This window comes from Chelonia mydas, chromosome 11, assembly GCF_015237465.2.
Source record: "Chelonia mydas isolate rCheMyd1 chromosome 11, rCheMyd1.pri.v2, whole genome shotgun sequence".
Classification (NCBI taxonomy): domain Eukaryota; kingdom Metazoa; phylum Chordata; order Testudines; family Cheloniidae; genus Chelonia; species Chelonia mydas.
Window position 1 is genome coordinate 35,484,439 of NC_051251.2, and position 17,589 is coordinate 35,502,027.

The following is a 17,589-nucleotide window of genomic DNA, read 5'->3' on the forward strand; positions in this document are numbered from 1 at the left end:
CTAATGTGCATGAGCAATAACAAATTGTAAGACTCCATTGTTTCAACCATTTTTAAATATTGCCCACTGAGATTCAGCCAGATGCAATGGAGATAGAAAATTAGACATTACAAGCAAGCGTTACAAGGGAATTGCCAGCTTAAACCTAACTATAACAGAACTACCACAGTACTACTTTTTTTTTTTTTTTTGCTCTAGCTTTGGCAGTAGTAACCTTCAGTCAGGAATGTTAAGGCGTCCTCCAGCACAGTTCCTTTCTCAGTTCCAGAAGGCTTCTCCTCTGATGTCCTGCTAACATTCCAAGATATTTCTCTTACAATATCCTGCTTGAATTCCAAGGTGGGCATCCTCCCCCACACATCCCTTATGAATTTCACAATGTTCCAAGATAAAAACCTACCAGAGAATGTCCAAACAAGGAGAGACTTCAGTCCAATGTGAGAGGGTGGGAATGCTTAACAGAAATAGCTATGAAAAATTAATAATCAACACAATTCACTGAGCCTTTTAAAGTCAACTCTCCTCTAAGATGGCCACAATTCACTAGTGTTAACAGAGATACCTGTAAAGTCAGTGCATAAGTTAAAAGTTTCATTGTATCTCCCTGCATAAAAAACATGGCTATTTAGACACTACCTATAATGGTCAGTGAAGTGGACATAGATGACTAAAACACTTCCAAAACCAAATATTTTAATTTGATTACAGCAGACAGACCTATTAAGGCTTTTATAGGCCATGCCAGCATTCTGAAGAGAGGGGAGAGTTATTTGCAGAAAGTAAATAAAGTTTACAGACCTTCTTTTAGAGCACAATACTTGACATACTGTATACGTTTCATTTAAAGAAATCTTCTCCAAGACAAAAGGTTTTACATACGTCACATAAACCATTGCCATACAAGCTCATCTCTCTGTCATCACTTAAGTGATTTCTTTAAGGCAGCATTTTCCTGATCCAAGCTGCAGAATGAATTTAAGCATACAGTATGAAAAATGGTTCCAAAAACCACATTTTACAGGTAGGATTGGAAGTACCCACAGCTGTTCCTGAAAAGCCACTTAATTCAACAGACGTTCAGCTATATGGTTCAGGAGAGGGTTCTGGGGAAACCTATGCACTAGGCAATAATGAGTTTCTGAAGGACTGGCAGGGATATTGGCACTAGACCTTTCATGCTTTGGAATGTTTTGGACTAGCCCCAACTGAGCAGCAAGACGTCAGCAAGATCTCCGAAGCTATTAGAAGCATCAACATATTAATAGCCACGCTGTAACAATCAGAAAGTCAACAGTTTGTATTTGCCCTCACAAAAGCAGGACGCTGCAAGACACCAAGCAGTATATATCAAAGGGAAGCTAATGGGATATTAGTTAATCCCAACCTTTTACCTTGTGTCTCTGGGTGAGGTGGACCACACCACAAACCATTTGTATAGATTTAAAGTTTCTTTATTTTTAGGCCAAGTCACCAGCTGAAAATACCCCATTTAATAAGACTGACTGGGGACGGAGTTAGAGGTGTGGCTCCACCTGTGAAACGCCCCCTCATCCCACTCTGTGGTGAGGAGAAGCAATAGGAATCCTTGTGTGGCTCTGTATATGTAAGTAAAAGACTGAGCAGAGAAAATAGCTTAGAAAAGTGTAGTTAGTAAGCAAGCAGTGGCAGTATTTTCTCTGAGCTCACCTGCTGATAGAGGTCAGACAAAGGACATTCATTAGTGCAAAATATACTTATTACTTTACATTCTGTGGTTCAGTTTTAAAACCCACATACTCTCCATTTAAAATGGTGATTTGCTCTCATAGGTATGTACATAAACATAGGGAGGCAACTCTTAGCAGAGGTTCTCTCACTGTTTTGTGGGAGCAATATGATATGTTTGCTAGGTCTGTGAATGGATCCTATATTCCTACTTCTTTTAGACTTTGTGAGCCAAATTTGGGATGAATGTTTGATACCCTCATGCACCACCTCACTGACAAAAAAAACCAAAACAACAACCTATGAAACCTAGGCTTGGTGGTGTTTATAGCCCCATTTTCTCTCCAAATATTTTTCTTTGGGACCTGTCTCTTCTCTGGGGCATACCTGCACCTGACAGCTCCTACTGGGACCAACTTTGTCCATACCTCATTTTTGTTTTTCATTTTGTAAATACAGCCAGTGGTGCAGCAGCACAGAATATACAGAACAGTACTCTACTCAAACATATCCTACAAATACGTTGGGCTACTTCTGTCTTGTTAAGTGCCACAATACATTATAGACCTAAATCTGAAAAGGCTTTTGTGATGGTTTGCAAGGTACTCAGGACTGAGAGTCACCTTGTCACCCCGTCGCTTCTAGCAAGAGGGAGTTTTGCCTGCTGTGGCTGGGGTTTAGCAAGCTAACACCACCAGCCTTTCAGCCACTCAAGCACTCTCTTCTGGTCTATGCCAGCCCCATCTCTGCTTGAAGATTAACAAGAGGTACATCCCAGTCCCTTTGTATCACTCCCCTGTGATATCCAGCCCCTGACATTGGCTACTCATAGAAATCCCAATCCCAAAGGAGCAGTATACCCCAGTTTATTAGTTTTACCTTCACTTCTCCTGTATAAGGCACAGCACTTCTAAGCACTTATAATAAACCAAAATAAGGTTTATTTAAGAAAGAATACAGTGATGGAAACAAATGATTATAATACAAAACAAAAAAATGAAACTCAAACTGGGGCCTACACTTATCAATTGTCACCTTTCCTTTTTTAATAAAGCAGGTTTTCCTCCCAAAGTTCAGTCTATTGCAGAGCTGTCTGACTTTACAGGAACCAGGATCCAATCTTTCATGAAACACACTGCTCAGCAAGATGTCTCCTCAGTGACCGGGCGTAGAGTGTCTTTCCCAACACTGTGGTATACAGAGTCAGTCTTTTGTCTTTATTCCCAAACAAACAGGGTAATCACCTGTCGGTTATAGTGTTCCTTTTAACCACCATATGGTTTTGATGTTTATTGTTTATCTTGGACGGTTTTTTCGATTGACTTTTCTTCTATTGGTGCAACTATGGACAGTTGAGCAATGCATTACCTTGCTGCCTGCCAATGACGGGGGCAGAGGGCAGGCCCACCAACAGCAATTCAAGGCCCTAGGGCCAGAGCTGTCCTTAGGTGGGTGCGGGGCCCAGGGCGGAAGTGACAAATGTGTCACTTCTGGGACCAATCGCGCTGGCCAATCGCGCCGGCCCCCGGGTCCCCCAAAGCATGGAGTCCGGAGCGGTCACCCCGATTTGCCATACCCTAGGGATGGCTCTACCCAGGGCAGAACAGTCAATGGGCCCCTTAGAAAGGTCCACCTGACACGGGGTGGCGCTGCGCCTGCACTGGCTGGTGCCCAACGAGCTGCTAGCTGCGCTGCTGGGCGTGCTCTTCTGGCCCAGCCAGGGCTTCCACATGCCTGCCTGGCTGGCTGCCCTTGCTGCTGCCGGTATCACTCCGCAAGCCCTGCGGCCTGCCCGGGCGATTTAAAAGGGCCCGGGGCTCCTGGCCACCACTGCTGTGGTAGCAATGGCATCAGCTGGGAGCCCCAGGCCCTTTTAAATTGCCTGGACCCCTGGGCAATTGCCCCCTTTGCCCCCCCTACCCCTAGCGGGCCTGGTGGAGGCGAGCCCTCAGCTAGCAGGCCGAGAGGAGCGAGCAGTGGTGGGGCCATGGGGGGGAGGAGCCAGGGGGGTGGGGCCAGAGGGCAGAGAGAAGCACTGGGCTGGCTGGCTGAGAGGAGTCTAGCAGTAGGCAGGGGAGAGGAGCCAGGGTTTGGAGAGGAGTCAGCAGCAGGCGGGGCCTTGGGGCGCAGCACAAGTGTAACGGGCCAGGCCAGGGCCATTCCATGCATGGGCCTGGCACCACTGGTGCCATTGTAAACCCGGTACTGACATAATCAGCTGGCCAGGGATGGGTAACAACTCCCTCCCGCTTGAATGGGCTATTACTGAGAAATATCATTCCCTGGTGACTCACTTTCCCTCCAAGACTATAAGGCATAGTTTTCAATATAGTTACATTATTCTTTAAATACTACCCACACACATCTCAGAATTATTATAAGTATTGATAAGCTACAAGCTATCAGTAGAGACCTCACATACTACCCTTCATGGACAAAGACCAAGAAAACAGTGTATTAGGTGCACTGAGTTTGTCAGGTGTGAGACAGGAGTTGCTTGTAAAGAACGGTGAACCCGTTGCCCATTGATATCACTAGGTTTCTGTGTTCCAGCTTTATAAGACAGTCCTTTTGTGAAAAGATAAAATAGAGAGATGGCTATGGGAAAAGTAGTGAATGTATATAATTACATTTCTGGGGTATGTACATCCTTCCTATCTGTCCAGATATTATTGTATCTTTTCCAGTTGCTCCTGTTAGTTTCTCCATCTGTTCCATGGTAGATAATACTGTAAGCGAGGCAGCATCTGACAGACCCTTCTAGCCAGGACTGATTAGAGCCTGCAAGCTATTCCTTGGTGTTGATTGGAAGCACTTGTTCATTTAGTATCTACAGTGCACCAAGGTTAGGGTAAGGGCAAGCTTTTAGTGCCCAGCATTAATGGAAGTGCTTTAAATATACAGCCCAGTAGTCATGTACCTTTTTTCCCTGTAATCCATCTTTAATTGTTCCATTTTTATCCAGGCAATTAGTTTTAGCTTTTATGACAGAAGCTACTTGTCAATTTGTCCAAAAAGTCATAATTTCAAATGAATTCTGTGAGGAGGAGGTCAGCAATCAGACAGCCATCATGTGATCCCCCTCCATACCTTCTTTAATTACTAATTAGGTTTCCACACAGCCATGACAGCCAGTACTGTATTTGAATACATTTTGTGCAGTGGTCAGTATACAGCAATATCCTGTGCTTAAGCAAATGTATTGCCTTTCTCACAAAAGTTCTCAGTATGCTACAAAAATCAATACGTGCTAATCCTTTTTGCTCTATCTGTTAGGGTTTTGATGACTGCTTCCTCTTCAGCTAAGCTGTGAAGCACAGCACACAAAGCATGAAGGCCTCCCCCGTCCTTTTAAAAAAAATGTTTGAACCACTGTTAGCAGTAAAAGCAATAGGGACCATCTGTGATCCAGTAACTTATTGCTTTCCCATCACCATAGAGCATCTTCACAGAGATGCGCTACAGTGGCACAGCTGCACCAGTATAGTGCTTCTCGTGTAGACCTGCCCTCAGTCTCTCTAGTTTTGTCAACTCTGGCTAGTTGGAGTGAATTCTCTGGACTATGCAAGCTGCATTTTCTTTTGAGGACTCTGGTGGGGGTGTTTGCTGGTTTTATTTTCATGGTGTCATTACTTCTCACATTGCGTATTATATTATTGCATTGTGTTCAGAACCAGAACCCTTGCATGCGTGAGTGGGGATGGGAAATGGTGGTGGAAGGAGGAGTGCAAGGAGCCTCTCTCATTTTGTACCTATTCACAACATCCAGTCTCTCTCTGTGGGGGGCACAATAACGAGCATTAGCTGCATAAAAGCAGCAAGGAAGGACAAAGCTTTTCCATTCTTCACACCTCAGCTAGTCTTTTTAACCTTGGAGGGCACCACCCAAGGGGTGATGGAGCAGGCATACTTCCGCTGCACATCCAGGAGGCACAGAGCTCCTCCAGGGTGGGAGATCAAGTGCTTCCCATAACACATACAAACCCGGCCCTTCCTCTTTCTTCAAGGTGTTTCACAAAGCTTTTGCCATTGCATACCACATAATGGTGCTCACTGAACAGTGACTGTGTTGGATTGCTGGCTGAGTTCTGCATTTTATCATGTATTGGAACTTAGATATGAGATCAAAAACAGTAGATCATGGTTATGCCCTACAGTGAGCTCTGGGTTCACACTTCTGCCAGGTACATGAGCTGCAGCTGATAGCCTAGCACAAGAAGATGGAATGCTTACCCTGCTCCAAACAGAATATACACATATTGTTCATGGTCTGAATTTATCCTCTTCCTGGGTTTTGTCTTCATTTAACAAACACCACCAGCAACTTCACCCTAAGTTTCCTCCTGGGTTTGGGGGGTTTTTTTAGAATTTTCCCGTAAGACCCCTCTTACCCTGGAGATAGTTCCCTCCTCCTGAAAAAGACATACTAAAGGCTCAGATCTCTTAGACTGGAGCTAATAGGACCCACCTGACAGGATGAGTCAGCAGAAGTCTAGCACTTTTATTAGGGCTATTCTGCTGATAATCCCTGCAGTCCTATGCAGGACCCTAGAATCTCTGCTGTCACATATTATTGGTGTTTTTTCATGAGTAACTAGAAACTTCAATTTTCCTTACAGTTAGTTTTAATGAATACTGGAAGACCCTCAGGAACTAAAGTAATGTGTATACAAGAGACTAAAGCTGTGACAGAACCATAGGGAACTTGCATTGAATTTGTATACTGTATAATATTACAATCCTAAGGCAAAACAATAAACGGATGGAAAATAACATGAATGAGTGCCTCTCATTTTCTGAAATATACTTTTCCATAGTGAGTAATTCAACATTGCAACCTGACGCTTTTGCCACAAAACTACTGTGCATCATTACAGGCTAGCAAAAGAAAGGGGAAAATAAATCTAAAAGCTGTTTGATGAGAGGTTTTGGGAAGACAAATTGATAACAGAGCAAACTCTGTGCTGATATAGGGCCAGCAGAACCCAGTGCAGTCACAGAGTTTATAGATTTTTATTTAGAGATTTTTAAAATGATCTATAATGGTAGCATGGGACAAAGATTGTTGAAAGGAGGAATGCCTTGCTAGACACTTAGTATTACCCCCTGCACCCCACAAATAAAGTCGTCTAACCAAGTCCTAAGTAATGATTCTGTAACATAAAGTGAACCAGGAACCAAACTTTTTAAGAGTATATTATCAAAGACTCACGTCTGAGGATTACTGCTAGTTGCTTGACCTGGGTTCTGTCTCTAATCCACAGCATCATACAGCAACTCAGCATCAGTCTCGGTGGAAAAGATTTCAAATGGGTAAATACTGAGATCCCAGTGATTAGATACACGTCACCTTTCACCACCTCTCCATATGCATCCTGTGCCCATTGAAATCAATAGAAAAACTCCCATCAATTTTAATGGTACAGTTTAAATGAATTGGGCCAGACCCTGTAAAGAACCCCTGCATGGTACCCCATTAGCTCAGTGAGATTTCCATGCACCTGTGATTCAGGTCCTTTGTGTGTACTGAAATCACAAAAAATGGATAAGACTGCAAATGGCAATGGTATCATAAGCAATATTACTTTGATCTCCATTCTTTTCAGAGGATATTAAATGCTTCATAAAGAAGTACATTCTATGTCAAATTGTCCATGTATAATTCAGTAACTGTACAGTTCTTCACAGCAAAAACATTAAAATGATGAATCCCAGAATTGTAAAATCAATACAAAATCTTTTCAAATATTACATGCAGTTGATACATGAAAGGAATTCTGGTTGAATTTAATAATGTATCAGCATTACAGGAAAAGTGCCCGTAGTGCCAACATACATATGTCTAGATGGCAACTGGCAATTACTGTAATATAATGTACTGTATAAATTAAGAATATATGCATTATGCACATAGACTGAATCACCTTGGTAATAAAAGGAAACATTTATGAACCATTCAAAGAGTGATACACTTAAGCCCAGAAATTTAGTATTTAGTTAATTCCAAAGTGACTTAGTTTCATTATCTATTCCCAATGGACAGAACAAGCTAATCTATCATTCATAAAAGGTATCCAATAGTGAAAGAGGCTAGAGCCCAGATCATTAACGGTATTTAGGCTACTAACTTCCCTCGAAATCAATGAGAGCTATGTTCCTAAATACCTTTCAGGATCTGGACCTACATACCTGTTTCACAACCCTGTGTACCCTCACATTTGCTGATGAAGTCAACTGGAGTTGAGGATGATCAGGACCCTACTGGACTGAGGCCAGAGTTGGATTCTGTCAAAGATAGATTGTAGTCTTCCACTTACTGAAACCATTTCTGTATACAATACTGGAGGAACACAAAGATCTTAAACTTGATCTTTAACTTTACATTGAATTAATCTCTATTAGACAAAGTCTGACAACATATTTCACATACTACCAGACATTTATAGTGACAATACATACATGGTCCAGCAGACCAGGTCTCTCAAATGAGACACCACAATACCCATTAGAGGAACTGGATGTTTGCCTTGGGGCATCGAAATATAATGAGCTAAAAATTTATCCATTCTCCAAACTGTGTTAATCTAATTTCATTTAATAACTGGATGGAAATACCCATTTCTCTAAAACTGTAGAGTTGACTACCCTTCACGCCATTTTGTAGCAGATACTACTGGTTTGTGTTGGTAGGGTTTAAAAAAAACCAAAACAAGTAACCATACTGACATTTTTGTGGTTCATGTTTATTCTGCACACATTACAAAATCCTTCTCTATGCTTCTGGCAAAGCTGACCAGCTCATCAGAAAGGTACTGCCTTATAGAACAAAAGAAAACTAATAATTAACTATTAAGTGGTATTCCTTTCATTGCTGGATAAATTTAATTGTAAGCTAATTGCTTTAGCATTTGAGTATGGATTAAATTAGTCTCCTTGTGCAATGTTACTACTAAGCACTGGGAATTGATACTGTGGTAGCTTTGCATGTTTTGGCAGGGAGATTTCCTTACACCTGTGAAGCAGCAGAGAGGGAGAAGTCGGTAACCAAAGCTGGTATTTTTGGCAGACCAAAGATTACCTCACAGTCAGCTAAAACAGATAGGTCGAGGAAGGCTTGATCGGGAAAAACTTTGAAGTCAAGCACAAAATGTTTGTGTGTGATGTGGTAGAAGACAGCGAGTGTCGCTGGTGGGACAGGAAGTGGCTAGTGAGATGATCAGAGTGACAGCAACATTTTCAATTGACTTGAGTGGGGCAAAGTGACAATAGTTGAGGTTGGAAAGGAACAGGTTGTAGTACTTAAACCACAAAATGAGCAAGGCTTGGATGAAAGTTTCTGCAGCTTAATCAGAGAGGAGACGTCAAATCTTGGAAACATGCAAGAAATTTAGCATGATTTGGACATGGCTTGGAGAGGACCATATAAATAGATACCAAGACCAGAAAGGACTACTGTGGTAATCTAATCTGACCTCCTGTAGAATGTAGGCTGTAGAGTTTCTCCAAAATAATTCCTAGAGCATATATTTTTAAAAATCCAATCTTGATTTAAAAATTGCTAGTGATGGATAATTTACCAAAGCTGTTCCAGTAGTTAATTACCTTCACTGTTAAAAATGTACACCTTATTTCCAGTCCGAGTTTATCTAGCTTCAGCTTCCAGCCCTTGGATCATGTTATACCTTTTTCTGCTAGACTGAAGAGCACCATAAATATTTGTTCCCATGTAGATACTTATAGACTGTAATCAAGTCATCCTTTAACCTTCTCTGTTAAGCTAAATAAATAGAGGTTCTTGGCTCTATTACTAAAAGGCATATTTTCTAATCCTTCAAATCATTCCTGTGATTATTCTCTGAATCCTCTACGTATCAACATCCTTCTTGAACTGTTGACACCAGAAGTGGACACAGTATTCCAGCAATGGTCACACCAGTACCAAACACAGAAGAAAAAACCCTCTCTACTCATACAGAAATTTCCCTGTTCATGCATTCAAGGATTGCATTAGCCTTTTGAGGGCAGCATCAGACTGGGAGCTCATGTTCAGCTGATTATCCACCATGACCCCAAAACTTTTTCAGACTCACTGCTTCCCAGAACAGGGTCCCCCACCCTGTAACTGGTATCCATATTAACTGCAGATAGACTATACTACAGAATTTCTGCAATGACTTCAGGGAAATGACTAATGGCCCCAATCCTACAATGAGCAGATGTCAAGTGAAGTGGAGAGCACTTAGTGCCTTACCAAAGGTGTTCAGCATGTTGCAGGATTACTGCAGGAATCTATTTCACAATTCTCCCTTGTATTAAATCACATCCTATCAATATTCTGTATTGGCAGTTGATAACATTATGCAGTGTGACATTTTGGGTCAAAGGTGGTAATAATGCCCCTTTTATTAATCTGAATTCATGGGTCACAGTATTTCATTACTTGCACAGCTTCGATACAGATAAGTGTATAGTGTAGGAAAAGAAGGAATTGTAGTTTGTGTAAAGCTATTAGCAGAACAGTACTTAATTTTAAATTATGGCAGCCATATCATCTGACTTTCCTTGTTTAGTATTTTTATGCCTGGGAGAACCTCAACTTCAGATATATTCTTTTTCTAAAGTAAAAACTGTGCTGTACACAGTAATATGCCCCTTTTTTGGTGGGGGTGGGGGGCGGTAAGAGGGGAAGACTTTTTGTAGTTTTGTTACCAACATGGACATTTAACTGAACAGTGAGACTTCAGTTTTTATTGGTCAACTTGCTAAGCATCACAAAGCTATTTATTTTCTACTTTTTGTAAATTTTAAATACATTAAGTCTCATATCATATTAGCACAGTGTCATCAGGACACCATTAAATTAAACAGGATACCATGGCAGCATCATATCCAGCAATCTGTTGACTGGACACATGAACAAGCAAATCAGAAATGGAATATGGGTATGTATTCTCCCCATCAGTTCTTTTTAAACTGAAGCTATTAAATTCTTCAAGCAAGCAAAGAATAACTGAGCAGACACACAAAAATGATAGGAAGATTAATAAATACCAGTAACTGCTGACTTAAAAGCTTTTCATCAGCAGTAGGCTGAGGGAATACAAAGCAGGCAATAACTACCTGAGTATAATGAAGTGGGTGCTGAGGGAATCAAGATGACAAAACAGAGAACGTTCCTTTTATTGAAAAGTCTAAACAAAATCAGATACAAATTTAGCAATAGGGCAGAATCTAAACTGCTAAGATACATAAGGCCATTCTTTGCCAAGAGATAGCAGAAGTCAGGGCCTTTCAAGTTGAGCAACACTGGGGCTGGGTATTTTCTTAGTGCAACTTATTTATTTCCACTCTATACAGCAGTCCAGGAATAGAGGTAGGTCACAAAAGCATTCAGGCAATTCCTCTCTTCAGTAATTTCAGCCAAAACACCAATGCCTGGCTCTCATGGAGTAATTCTGTCCTAAAAATCAACTCTGGGTAAGGAGCTTAAGGCAGTGTGTAAACTCCCCTGATTCTTTCAACAGCTTCCCACCTTCCCCACAAAGAAGCTACATTACAAAACTAAATACAATACAAAGATTTCTTCAGAGACTGAACAGTGCTCACACAGTAAGAAAAACAACTTGTAAAACTATGTGTAACAACATCTAGTGCCTTCTACCATAATAGCAAACTTGTGGGTTAAAAGTTTTGATTGAAATTGTTTTTCAAGCAATAAGGACAGTGGGCAAAATTTTCAAACCTGGATGCCTAAATTAGGTCCTGACATCCTGATCAGAAGTCGCCTGGTTTTCTTTTGAAGTCAATGGGACTTGCAGGTGGGCTCAGCAATTCTGAAAATCAGACCACTCCTGTTTAGCTGTCTAGATATGGATTTCGAAACCTGTCTTATGCATTGAGGTTTGAAAGTGTTGAGCAGTATCAAAGCATCTCTGGCTGAGGTAGCATAAAGACCTTAAGATACTGAAAACACAGACTGAGCCAAGAAGGTGATCAAACCATTTGATCTGGATGGAAAACACAAGTGCTCAGCAATAAAATGGGGAGCCAGGCTCATCCTTCACATTATTTACAAGTGAATTCTTAGTTGACTAGTCTCCTATCGACCTTGATATAAATCCTCTAAGTGAAAGTGAGCTTGGGCATTTATATGATTCTGCCATTTGTTTCAGACAGGGTAGAGTTCTGCTGAACAAATGGAATGTACTGAAGAGAGACATGGAATTTGAGATTTCAGTTCACTAGCAGAACTCCATGGGGAAAATCAGACAGCACCTGCTGAAACTACAGCATTATCACCATCAGGTTTCATAAGCAATAAGTTCACTTATTAATTTAAGGTAGGTTATGATTCCTATAAATTACAATTTCTATTCTGTCAATCTCTTCAGTCATTTTAAAAAATACCAATGCTATTTTATTCATATAAAATCCTTTTAATAAAAACACAGCAAACAACCTTGTAATTCACTATTCAATGAGTGTAAAACTGCACTCGTGCAGAGAACCAACACAGTCTGGGCACAACAAAAATCCCATTTAAACCCTATTTTGAGTATTTAAATGCACAAAAGTCTTGCATTTGTATTGGTCCTCTGCCCCAAGGTGATTTTCACTCTAAGCTAGATACACTACAAATCACAGACAACATTCACAGGGCTATCCCCACTTCTCAGCAAAAATTTAATAGCAGAGCGGTATGGTTAGGTCTCTTAATAATATAGTTTCAGGGCTTTTAGAAAATACACTAGAGTACGTTTACTAGTATTCTGTGAAGAGTTACCAAAAGTAATTAAAACTAAAACTCCATTTGTTAAAGGACTAGAGAAAGTACACTTTGAGATGCCTAATCTATGTTTTTAATTGTATTTGATTACTAATTTGCTAATTTGCAAAATTACATCCTTAGCATTGGTTTTTGAGTTATTCATCCAATTTAGTGAGGCTCTACTGAATAGTCAGGTTTGATGTAATGCACTTTAAAGCATTTCACAATCTTAAAAGTCAAAGCTTAATTCTCATCTAGAAAAAGACAACAGCATAAAACACGATACACAAATATAGTTGTACAGTTTAAGATTCTTAGTCAGTATGAAAACATAAGAGGACTCTGTCCCAGTCATACTTAAATTAGTATGGACTGACTGACAGGCCCTTTAGACTCAGAACTGGCAAGTTAGCTAAAAAGGCGGAAGTGTACTGTTGTAAAGAGAGGCATTATGAGGGAAGCAGTAGAACATTTCTTTTCCATGGCTACATTCTTGGGGATGCAAGATAGTCATAACAAATCCAACTGTCATCACTAACACACCAACAGTAAGAATCAGGCCGGATATTAGGTTATCTGAATGGTTCCATCTCTCTTCAGACAGCTTCAGATAACATGCTGTTGGGATGATAAAAACAAGTGGCGTAGCACTGAGAATCCCCTGGGAGGAGGAAACAAAAAAACCCATAAGCACATATATTCACATCTCCAGCACAAAGCAAACATTTATAATTAGTTTATAGTTAAATGGTTGTAATTAGATCTGTGCAAAAAGTTTTCTATGAAATGAAACTAGAATAGTGGCTTTTCTTCAGGGTGGTTTCAATCATCAAAACCCAAACAGATTGCAAAGGAATCTGCACTATAATTTGAAGTGTCTCAGGATGAAGGAAACAGTTACAACTTATTCATTTTACTGTAACAGGGTGAAATTTTACCCTACATGAACTTGCTTTCTATTAAGCCAAAATTACATGAAAAATGTCAGCTCCAGAAGTACAGTAAATCCCACATTTTGAATAGCTTTGAAATATTTTATCATATGAAATATTTAGGAACATTTCCTGACAGGCTTTTAGAAGAAATGTAAAGGGGCAGTATTATTCATTAATCCTTATGGTTCTTTCATGCACTATCACAAAACACCTACTTGGATTTCCTTGAAGTTTTTACCTTTCAGTAAAACAAGAAAAGCTCCCTGTGCATGATAAACATCAATGCAGCAATTTAACTTGCTCCTAGCAGCTGCTCAGAACAATATTGTTGAGCAATGCCTCCAAACACAGATCCTGAGTCAGGAAAGCGTCCCTGTTCAGGCCAACAGTTATGCATGTTGTCAAGGTTCCTTCCCCATTCTGAACTCTAGGGTACAGATGTGGGGACCTGCATGAAAGACCCCCTAAGTTTATTCTTACCAGCTTAGGTTAAAAACTTCCCCAAAGTACAAGCTTTGCCTTGTCCTTGAACAGTATGCTGTCACCACCAAGCGTTTTAAACAAAGAACAGGGAAAGAGACCACTTGGAGACGTCTTCCCACAAAATATCCCCCCAAGCCCTACACCCCCTTTCCTGGGGAAGACTTGATAATAATCCTCACCAATTGGTACAGGTGAACACAGACCCAAACCCTTGGATCTTAACAACAATGAAAAATCTATCACGTTCTTAAAAGAAGAATTTTATTTAAAGAAAAGGGAAAACAATCACCTCTGTAAAATCAGGATGGTAAATACTTACAGGGTAATCAGATTCAAAACATAGAGAATCCCTCTAGGCAAAGCCTTAAGTTACAAAAAGACACAAAAACAGGAATATACATTCCCTCCAGCACAGCTTATTTTACAAGCCATTAAACCAAAGAAAATCTAACCCATTTTCTAGCTAGATTACTTACTAACTTTACAGGAGTTGTAAGGCTTGCATTCCTGATCTGTTCCCAGCAAAAGCATCACACAGACAGAAAAACCCTTTGTTCCCCGCCCCCCTTCCAGATCTGAAAGTATCTTGTCTCCTCATTGGTCATTTTGGGTCAGGTGCCAGTGAGGTTACCTTAGCTTCTTAACCCTTTACAGGTGAAAGGGTTTTGCCTCTGGCCAGGAGGGATTTTATAGCACTGTATACAGAAAGGTGGTTACCTTCTCTTTACATTTATGACACATGTGCTGAACTTTTAAGGAAACTAACTAAACGTCCAGCACATGCTTAAGTGCTGTCCTGGATAGGTATGGAGTTAAGCGTGTGCTGAAGTATTTTCTTAATAAAGCACCAGTGCAGGCTAAAATATTGTTGCAGCCACGCATCATTTGCCATCAGAGAGCTCTGCATTTCTGTGCATGATTTTGGAACTTGTCACCCTCTTACACACACTTTATGAGTAGTCTGCATTAATTTCAGTTAAGAGTACCCATAAATTTGTTGATTATAGAGAGTGCAGGGTGTGTAGTAAATCCATACGTTAATGTGTCTTTGTTTCATTCATCTGTACAGTTGCATCAGTCATCAGTTACAGACCTAGTAGAAGTTGATGGGTGTACTATGCACCCTTCATTCAGGCTACATGATGGAGCAATTAAATGGCCCTTTTGCTTAGTGATAGCTGAAACAACAGAAGCAATTGCCCAAGTCATGGACAACCATGGCAAGGCCTAGAAGCTACACCCTGTGCCCAAGGGGTTTCCTAGAGTCTGACTGCAAACACAGGGAATTGATTTATTGGCAGCTGTATCTGTGTGTGGATTAAAAGAAGCAGAAAGCAGGGAGAAAGTGAGCTGACAGCAAGAGAAGTGGTGGTGATGATAGTGCTTGGGAGGAAGCCAAGAGACAGAAATTCTTTTAGGTGTAATACTCAGTGAGAAGGCAGACTAGGCTTTCTGAACAAGCGTAATACTCAATGAGAAGGCAGACTAGGCTTTCTGAACAAGGAAACTGCTTCCTGTTTGTTTCTTTTATGTTCGGGGAAACAGGACTTTGTGTACATTTTTGTAAATAAACAAGATTACATCAAAGAGATACCAGACTCATCTCTCAGCTTCTTCTCCCAATGGAAACAACCTGGCAAGGACTCAGATATTGGCTAACTGCATGGGCTAAAAGGGACAACATTATTATATTTATGGAATCCTTAGTTATATGGAAGATTATTTAAAAAAAAACACAACAAAAAAGACCCCACACTTTTGAGTCCCCAGTAACTCCATGCAAGTTTATCTTCTAGTCCCAAACAATTTATTTACAAACATGGTGTAAGTACTCCAGAATATATCCCAAAACATAGTCCATATCACCCCAGTGTAAATAAAACTCCTCTTCCTTCTGGGGTGAAACCCTGCTCCTTCCAGCGGGGACTCCCCCAGCCTCTCTGCTGGAAGTATTCTTCTTTAACCATTCCTCTGGTCCAGCTCTCCAACAAGGAGATGCCAGTGGGTAAGCCCCTCCACTGATCTCCCTTCTTTCAGCCTTCTCTGGCCCTTGGCTCTGGCTTAGGGTCAGCAGGCAACTCCCTCTGCTGCTGCTGCTGCTGCTGCTCCTCCTCCTTTCAGCCATCTGTTCCTAGCTCTTTGGCTTGGAGACACCAGCCAGCAAATCCCTCTTGCTGCTCTCCTAGCTTTAGCCTTCTCCCAGGAAGCACCTTCTTTCTTTGGCAGTTGTCGTCTCCTACCTTGTTCCTGATTCACTCAGTCTGCTCTGATTCTCACTAGATCTCACCAGGCCTCTTATTGCTCCCCAAATGCTGCCCTGCCCTCTTAATTGGCCCATCTGGGAACACTTGGCCTGGAACAGGAGCGCTGAGGCCAGTTTCACTTACTGGGCAAGCTACTCTGTTACACAGTCTTTAACACTTTGTGTTGTGTAAGTATTAAAGACAAGAAAAACCTTAGTATCTGTCTTTAAACTGAATCCCCGGTTTTGGAGCCTCTGCCTTCTATTTGAGGCAGTTTCAGAGTCTTAAGGATGGCACTTTGCAAGAGATATATTTTCCCTCCTATGAGGTCATTTTTGGCCTTCCATAGTGAAGACGGTGGTGGTGGCTCAAGTGCAAAGGAAAGTCCAATAGTAGTGGAAGAAATTGGCTGCAACTGCCCTTCTGCCAGGAGCTTGACAGAAATCCAGGCTCAAAGTCAGCAGCACTACCTGGGGCAGGGCCATGGCTAGAGGATGTAGTGACTCAATGTGAGATACCTGTAATACTGCAGTAACTCTAAAAATTTCCTAACAAGTGTCAACATTTTAACAGATCCCATTATACTCCACTGTCTTATCTAATTTGTACTTAGCTACTGGTAGTCATGGCCCATAGCCATCAGCCACATCCTTTGATAAGTCTATTTCACTGTAGATTTACTCTTGAAGGTTATGAAAGTCCTCTGACTATCCAGCCTGAACTTTTCTTCCTTAACTTCTGAGGAGGTAAATAATTCCTTTCCTTCTGTGACACTGTTAACACTATACTATGTTACATTTAAAAGAATACTGTCATTTTTCAGAATTTCATTTATATTAAAGAGTGATTAGTAAATAATGGAGCATTAGGTGCACTTACGTTCAGCTCTAAAACTATTCCAAGGCAATCATACACTAAAGATATGCTTGTGGCTACAGCAACAACAATTACTGTCACAGCAACATGGAGAATGGTAGTAAGGGTCCCACTGAAAAACACATTGGCAATTACCTGAAATGAAAACACAGTTTGCAACTTTACTTTGGCCCTTTATTTATTTTAACAAGCAGCATGTTTTAAATTCTATATGCTATGATTTATAATGCAACCGAAAGGAGCAGTGAGAATGTTATGGCTCTCAACCATCTCAAATTCTTGACTTCAGTGAGAGGTGTCCCTCCTTTTCCAGAAATTGTTTCATATTAAAATTATGCAAAAAACCCCAACATTTGACTTTGCTATATTTTCAAGACATAGTGGTGCTCTTCTCATTCACCTGATAAATATAGTGAAACCTTCTTACCATGAAGTCATTTATTAAAAGAAAAGATTTCCTACAGCTTTCCCATTAATCAATTACAGTACAGTGAAACATTCCAGGACTTTCCCTCTACTTCACTTTATATCCGCTGCTCCAATCAGTTGCAACCACCTCCTGCATACTATACTGTGTGAG

At 40.8% G+C, this 17,589-nt stretch overlaps 1 protein-coding gene across 4 annotated transcripts in view; it reads right to left on the reverse strand.

Moving 5' to 3' along the window:
* Positions 1-10,145: 10,145 nt before the first annotated feature.
* The window catches only part of SLC38A11 (solute carrier family 38 member 11), a 42,496-nt gene continuing 35,052 nt past the window's right edge, over positions 10,146-17,589 (reverse strand). The window contains exons 11-13 of one of the 4 annotated variants that reach the window (XM_043525554.1): positions 17,013-17,144; positions 12,854-13,133; positions 10,734-12,813 (exon numbers count right to left, since the gene is read on the reverse strand). In XM_043525554.1, the coding sequence (XP_043381489.1) occupies positions 12,885-13,133; positions 17,013-17,144 (381 nt within the window). In that variant the 3' untranslated portion in view covers positions 10,734-12,813; positions 12,854-12,884. Of the gene's footprint in view, positions 13,134-17,012; positions 17,145-17,589 lie in introns of all 4 variants that reach the window. The other 3 variants (XM_043525553.1, XM_043525556.1, XM_043525555.1) reach the window with 3 other exon arrangements.